Source organism: Phycodurus eques, chromosome 7, assembly GCF_024500275.1.
Source record: "Phycodurus eques isolate BA_2022a chromosome 7, UOR_Pequ_1.1, whole genome shotgun sequence".
NCBI lineage: Eukaryota > Metazoa > Chordata > Actinopteri > Syngnathiformes > Syngnathidae > Phycodurus > Phycodurus eques.
In genome coordinates this window covers 31,155,562-31,162,755 of record NC_084531.1, presented here as the reverse complement: position 1 = coordinate 31,162,755, position 7,194 = coordinate 31,155,562, and the positions used below count along the sequence as shown (strand labels likewise).

At 53.6% G+C, this 7,194-nt stretch overlaps 1 protein-coding gene across 3 annotated transcripts; it reads right to left on the bottom strand.

Moving 5' to 3' along the window:
• Positions 1-1,146: 1,146 nt before the first annotated feature.
• kctd14 (potassium channel tetramerization domain containing 14) lies at positions 1,147-6,574 on the bottom strand. 3 transcript variants are annotated; one of them, XM_061682332.1, is made up of 4 exons: positions 6,460-6,574; positions 4,652-4,876; positions 3,098-3,232; positions 1,147-1,612 (listed from the first exon to the last, which is right to left on the bottom strand). In XM_061682332.1, exons 1-4 carry the CDS (start codon positions 6,511-6,513, stop codon positions 1,301-1,303), a joined length of 726 nt encoding a protein of 241 aa, XP_061538316.1. In that variant the 5' UTR covers positions 6,514-6,574; the 3' UTR covers positions 1,147-1,300. The 3 variants fall into 3 exon arrangements, with proteins under 3 accessions (XP_061538316.1, XP_061538315.1, XP_061538317.1); XM_061682331.1 differs by having other exon boundaries at positions 5,883-6,569; XM_061682333.1 differs by having other exon boundaries at positions 1,521-3,029; positions 5,883-6,571.
• Positions 6,575-7,194: the final 620 nt, after the last annotated feature.

Below are 7,194 nucleotides of genomic sequence, written 5' to 3'. Positions count from 1 at the left end.
CGGAACCGCGTCGTCTGCAAAAAGCAGAGACGCAACACTGAGGCCACCAAACCGGACCCCCTCTCCGCCTCGGCCACGCCTTTATAGTGGTTTTTGGAGCCGTGCTTTGTCTGGTCCCTCGCTTAGGACCGGTTTGCCACGGGTGACCCCGCCAGGGGCGTGAAGCCCCACACAACTTAGCTCCTAGGATCGTCGGGACACGCAAAGCCCTCCACCGCCGTAAAGTGACGGCTTCCGGGAGGGGCTCAAAATAACATTTCATGTAAAACTGAGCAGACGTCGATCCGTCCATCCATTTTCCGTGGCGCTTCCCCTCACGCGGGTCGCGGGCGTGCTGTCGCCATTCCCAGCTGACTGCGGGCGAGAGGCGGGGCACACCCTGAACCGGTCGCCAGCCAATCGCAAGGCACATAGAAACAAACGACCATTCGCACCTACGGGAAATGTATAGTTTGCGATCACCTCACTTCCCGTCCGAGCAGCGAATCACGTGCGGATCATCGGTGAGCCGACTGATTTCAAACGGGCATTCGGCGCCTCGCCAAGTCGGTCTCTTCAGAACGCGGCGCCGCGTGTGCAAACGGTCAAATGCGCCCCCGCCCCCGCGCCGAGCGAATGTGCTCCCATTGGACGCGCTCTGGCGCAGACGCCCGTCTCGGTTATTGGCTTTTTTTATTGGAACTTTTTTTGGGCCTGAGCACCTGGCCCTGAAAACATCCGTGCACGTGCCCGGCGTTTTGCACGAAGATGGCGGACTTTCATGGCCCGAAACGTCAAAACAAACAACCTCGAGGCCTTATTTTGAGAACTATGCGAGCCGGTCTTCTTGTCATTTCCTCACAGTGATGTTACGTGATCCACTTCTTGTCTGTGAACAAAAACGACAATCGGCCCAAAGGAACACTTTCAAAGGTGTTTTCACATGTTTCGGGATATTTTGATAAGTTAAAATCTTCAAGCGTGTGAGTGGTGTAAAGCTATTTTCAAAAAACGTATGTGGTCTCTTTCGAATCCCAGGTTTTCACTTGGGTCCGGATTGCATCCGCGCAATGACCGGAGAGTCAGTCCATTTTCACATTTTGTAAAGAAAAGAGTGCGTTCCGAAGGGCCGCGTGACACGAATGCACTGAAACGGGGACAACCAAAAAAGCGCTCAGGACGTGTTTTATTGTCTGCTTTCTACTTGTTCCCAAAGCATCTGTCGATCCAAACGCTTTTACATTCGTCATAGATCAACAGAAGAGTCAAGTCGGGCGACGTGTCACAATTTGCGGAATGAATGCGGCCGTGATGTTCGTCGTCACCACCAGGTGAAGGTGAGCGTGTGGAAAAAGTCGTAGCTCCGCGCCAGGAAGTTCTTCTCCACAACGTGAGGTCGCACGTGGACCGTGTAGCCCCGACTCCGGATGTCCTTCTGCACGCAGTCCAGCAAGTCGGCGGCCGTGGGCCCCGCGTTCCACGGTCCGAACGTCACCACCGAGTCCTTGTCGGCCCGCAGGCTGCTCATGGCGCCGTCGTAGCAACCCAAGTCCTCCTCCGTCCGCAGAACGCAGATCACGATGGTAGAGCGCCGGGAAGCCACCGCCTCAGCGCGGGCGATGCGGATCAGAACCTAGACCGCGACGACAAAAACTAACTCAGCCGTTTTGAAGACTTTCAAACACACAACCCCCCCCCCCCACCTCCCCCGGGAGGAACGCATCTGCTTTCCTGTTGGAACAAAAGAAGGGATCGGTTTCCCGGACGAAGAAGCGACCATTCTCTCTCGTCGGGGAAGAACAAGAAAGTGGTCTTTTTCCTGGAGGAAGAACCAAGTGATCCGTTTAGCCTGGAAAAGGAAGACGAGGACCTGCTTTCCAGTGAGGGAAGAAGGAACCGATCTCTTTTCTGGAAGAGGAAGGAAGTGACGCAAGAAATGAGGTCATCCGTTTCCTGGAGAAGGAGCCAGTGTTCTGACAAAATGTAGTCTTCTATTATCTCATAGTTTTGCGTGTGATGATTTGAGGACTTTGATTTTGCTACATCGTTTCTTCGTTCTTACCGTCATCCTGTCCCGGTGATGATTCACAAAGTTCTCTTTTTTTCCCTCATTCCGCTAACCCATTTTCAGCCTAATTAGGCATCGCTTTCCCAGACGTGGAGATAGGCAGAGACGCCGAGCCGTTGTGAGCGGCCTTGACTCTCTCTCTCTCTCGTCAATATAAAAGCCACAAAAGACAAGCTTGTTTCCGGATGGAATTCCCAAAACAGGAGTGATGTCTTTTCTGGAAGAAGGGAGGAACGGATCGGCTTCCCAGAGGAAGAAGACGTGCAGACTCGAGTCACGCGCGTGCGTGTGTGCGTCACTGACCTTCACGTTTACGCACACGCACAGTCGCTTTCACGGACCACAATCGGCAGCGTACCGAGAGCGGTGCGCTCGTTTACGTTTCGGAACGTCGAGTGTGCACGAAGATGCTGATTTAATGTGCCTTCGACCGCACTAATATTTCAGTTCTTGCGTCATGTCGATGACATCATTCTGTAACTTGTGCGCCGTACGTTACCAAGTCATGGGTACGCTTAAGCTAATGCTTTTTTTTTTTTGGGTACGGTTAAGTGATATTCCTGCCACTTGGCAGCTGCCGAAAGGAACTAAAAAGTGACTTTTTCCTAACTTGGGAACTACTACGAAATCAAGTAGTCAGCGAAGTCACCGGGTTACTTTGAAACTCCAGTAACCTGCAAAGTCACTAAGTTACCTTTTCAAGGCAACGGTGGCAAGACTGCTCGGGACTCGAGGGCAAAGACTTGAGACTTACTTGCGACTTGCAAAACCTGGAAAGGAAGGAGGAACTGATCTCTCTCCATGATTAAGAAGGAGGTGATCTGTTTCCTGGGAGGGAAAAAAGAAGGGTCTGTTTCCCGGAGGTAGAAGGAAGTGATCCGTTCCCTGGAAAAGGGATGAAGTCATCGGAAGAAGGGAAGCACTTCCTAGAGTCAGAAAGAAGGGATCTATTTTCTGCAGCAGCGAGCGAGGGATCCGTTTCCTGGAAAAGGAACGAAGAGATGTGATGATTTTGAAGAGCGCGAAAGGCGCGGTGACCTGCCAACCGACCTCGATGTTCTCCTTGTAGTGCGGAACCCTGGCCAGGAACTGCTGCCTGCCCACCATCTCGCCAAACAGCTCGGGACTCTCCTCCAAACGCTTGGTCAGCGCCGTGATGTTGTAGCGCACCGACTCCTTGTGAACCTGCCGTACGTCACACGCGTGCCACCTTCACGCTCGCAAAATGCACCCGCCAAGTATTGGCGGCGCTTCGCTTTTTGAGACAATGCTACGGCCGAGCGCTCGACGCATCCGCCTCACGGTTCAGAGGTCGGGGGTCGGAATCCGGGCTCCGGCCTTCCCGTCATCTCCGCGCGTACTCTGGCTTCCGCCCGCATTCCGGAAACCCGCGTCTTAAGGCTGCCGCGCGCCGAGCGACGCGGCCCGACTCGACTGTCTCGCGGCGTCGGCACCCGTTTTCAAGGGCGGCCGATCGGTCGGCCGACGCGCAGCCTCACAAAGTCGCAGATTACAGCTAAAAATCCATTTCCGCGTTTTCAATGAGCGAGAGACGAACGGACGGCGTATAAATACGGGGGATAAAGCGTCAAATATTCTTTTACAACACATCGTAACCATGCGAATCATTTTGCATGTGAAGAAGTGACGCTCGTACGCACGCTACGGCGCAGGGTACGTTGGAACCGACGGGCGAGAGCGAGCCTCTTTTCTTCTCGCCCACGCTCCGAAGCAACTTGCCGAACTTTCCTATGAATCCCTCTTTGAAATGCACAGCGCTTCCGAGGCCGAGGCCAATTTCAATGTCATGCTTTCGTTCCGACGGAAGCGCGCCTGCCATTCTGCGCCTACGGCTCCTCTATGGAATCGGATTGAATCGCACAAAACTTTTTACATCGAAAACAAAAGACAACACTATGAAACGAAAACTTCTTGAATTGCAAGCAAATCCAGAGATACTATCTAATTCAACGAAAATATTTTGGGCTTGCGACGACGATGTCGGCGTGCGCGCTCCCCGACTTTGCGCTCACGTTCCAAAGTGACTTGTTGCCACAAACCTCTCGGCTAGGCGGGCTTTTGAGTGACAGCTAATGCCCCCGAACGTGATTTTGTGTTTTGTTTTTTAAATGAGCGAACGTATCGATTTTCGTGTCACGCGGAGCAGAGCCGGCGACGACAAGCGCCTCTCCCCGGGAAAAGAACGGCAACATGCGCCCGGGCGGGGATGCGAAGCGGCAGCCCTCCGTCGGCCTTTCCGGTCGAATCAATGTGACGGAGTACAACCCGCTGCACGTGCGGCATCAAAGGCCTCCGCGCATTTCCGATCGCGCGACGTGCGGGGTCGCCTCACCGACCTTTTTGTTTTTGTTTTTTGCGAGAGTCCAGTCCGATCGGGTTTGACCGCTAATCGTTTTTCGGAGTGAATGTTTGAGCCGACGGTTGTTTATCTGTTTGTGTCGGCGTTGGCCGGCGACCGGTTCAGGGCGCGCCACGCCGCTCGCCCCGATTCAGCCGGCATCCGTCCCCGCCCCGGGAAAGGGCTACGACGTCAGAAAGTGCGGAAAAAGCGAAGCGCCGTGCGACACGTGACGATCGGGGTACCTGCGGAATATTGCAGACGGGCACTCGCTCGGACCTGAGGAACTCCAGGACGGCCCCAAAGTGTTCGCCGTCGCGGTCCAGGAAGTAATGTCCCTGCGAGTCCTTGGGGAGTTTCGGGGGTCCGCTGAACCACTCGGCCAGCTTGGACTCGGGGAACTTCGTGAGCGTGCCGACGCTGGTGCAGAACCTTTCGCCGCCCACGTTCAAGTGGACCACACCCAGGCGCTGAAACGAGAGGAAGAAAAAGAACGACATCCGGACGTGTGGCGAGGGGAAGCGAGACCACCGCCGCCAGTGTCCCCGCTTCCACTTTTTGTCATCCGTATTGTTGGACTACATTGACACGCGTCACTTCTTCTGATGTCAACAAACGGGAGAAAGCAACCGCGATGGGTGTAACGCACGCAGATTGTTCGTGTGACCTTTGACCTCTTCGTTTCCTTCCATCCTTTTAGGATTTGGATACAATACGGAGCTGGTTTTCGAGATGAAACGGCGGTGATTTTTGGGGGGCTGGAACGATCGAATGGCATTTCAATTCATCGGGTCGCCGGGTCGCTCGCCGTCATTGCCCGCCCGAGCCGCGAAGTCGCCCGGCAGAGGCGGGGGAACCGCACGATGAACGTTGAACTTTTTTTCCATTTCGTCCGGCCCCTCTGTCCTCCGCACTTTTACAGCGCTTAAAAGACATCAAGTCATAGCACGTTTTTCTGAGCGGCTCTCGAACGCATCGCGAACAGAACAGAACAGAAGACTATTTGGGCAACGTTTGGGGACTATTTGTGCGAAAGTGAGAGCGGGGGCAGCGGCGCCCGGCCCGCCTCGCCGTCGAGCGGTGCAGGCGCAGCAATTACGGGACACTCGCGAGGGTTTTTGCGCCTGCGAAGCGGTGCCGACGGACCCGCGCACGCCCCCGGGACTTATCGGGCGGGCGCGGGGCCACTCGCTCGTCGCGACCAATTCCACCGACCATTTCTCGGGTATGCCCCGATTTACACGCCGGTCCTAATTTGCGTAGCCACTCCCGCTACGCTTCGGTCGTCCAGCCGGGTTCACGACCCCCGTCCTGCGCGGTCCCGTCCTTCCCTCACAGGGTGTCGCAACGCTGACCCATACGACGCCCAAATCCAACGCGTCATCGTGCTCGCTGTGTAACGCTTGACTTTCCTCGTCTTATTTACAGCTACCGCTTTGTCTTTCGTCGACTTCTTTTCCGATATGATCGAGTTACCTTTTCGGCGTCTCCCTTTTTGTGTTTTCCGTCACCGCCCTTTAAAAACGTTGTTCTGTTTGAGTCCATCGATATCCGTCAGAATACGAAGAAATCCCAAAACTGTCGCGGCATACAAAGGATCGAGATCCTCCTTTCTGCTCGCCCTGACGGCCGAACAGGACCAAAGAAAGGCCAATCGCGCCTCTCGATAGGATTTCAGTATATTTCGCAATCGTGTCAATTATCAGTTGATCTACTGAATCTTTGTGTGACTCTTGCGGAGTATTTCAGTCGATCTGAAAAGTATATGCAACCGATTTCATATACAGATATCGGACTCCTCGACGTCCCAGAACGCGGTGCTACGCCCCTGGTGGGAGCGCTTGAAAGTTGAGGTGAGTTGAGTAATTCCAAACGCTTTTGACTTTTCCGTCTTTTCCGCCTGCAATCAAGTTGGACGTCGACTTGTTGCTTTTGTTTGTTTCGCGGGCGCAAAAGTGGCGAGAAAAAGTTTCGCGTCATTTGCAACAGCTGACTGACTCCGCCTCTTTTGGAGACCGAGCGGGAAGAAGTCGCAATGTTCGCAAGTCCTTACTGGCGACGTTCGTCCAGAATGTTCCTCGACGGTTTTGTAGCCGGCTTGGCTCATGTTTTCTTGTCTTTCTCTCGACGAAGTCCGGCAGGGTGAGGCGAGGGGGCGTGGCTTAACACGGATGCGCCGCCGTTTACGGCAAGCGAAGTCACGTGACGTATTATTTCCGTAAAAAACATACAATACAAAATCACCGGGAACGATCGACGAGGAAAGACGTTCGATTATTTGTAGGCGAAAAGAGCTGGACTGAGGAAGACTTTTTTCTTCAAATGATGATCATTGTGATCATCGAGGGTCCTTCAATATTTCTTGCATTCATTTGGACGTTTTGGCCGTAAAATCGGTTGATCAAATGTACTTCTTTGTTTCATTGATTTTCCGAACAAATTCCTCATTAAATAATCGGATAATTGATTTGTTGGTGAAAAGTAAAATAAACTATTTTACAACCATCCATTTTGTGTCGCGCTTCTCCTCAGGCGGGTCGCGGGCGTGCCGGAGCGCAACCCAGCTACCTTCGGGCGAGAGGCGGGGTACGCCCTCAACTGGTCGCCACGACAAACAAACCAAAAAAAAAAACATTAGCGCTCACATTCACACCTACGGGCAGTTTAGAGTCTTCAATCCACCTATTACGCATGTTTTTTGGATTGTGGGAGGAAAGCGGAGCGCCCGAAGAAAAGCCACGCAGGCACGGGGAGAGCGCCAAGTGTCGAATTAGCTTATTAGCTAATA

Excerpts from the sequence above, each read along its gene's own strand:
- kctd14 (XM_061682331.1), bottom strand. The coding sequence starts at position 5,951 with ATGGACTCAAACAGAACAACGTTTTTAAAGGGCGGTGACGGAAAACAC. Across the intron at positions 4,877-5,882 it reads AAAAGGGAGACGCCGAAAAG|CGCCTGGGTGTGGTCCACTT; the intron begins GTAACTCGATCA and ends CTCTCGTTTCAG. Across the intron at positions 3,233-4,651 it reads CCGTCTGCAATATTCCGCAG|GTTCACAAGGAGTCGGTGCG; the intron begins GTACCCCGATCG and ends GACGTACGGCAG.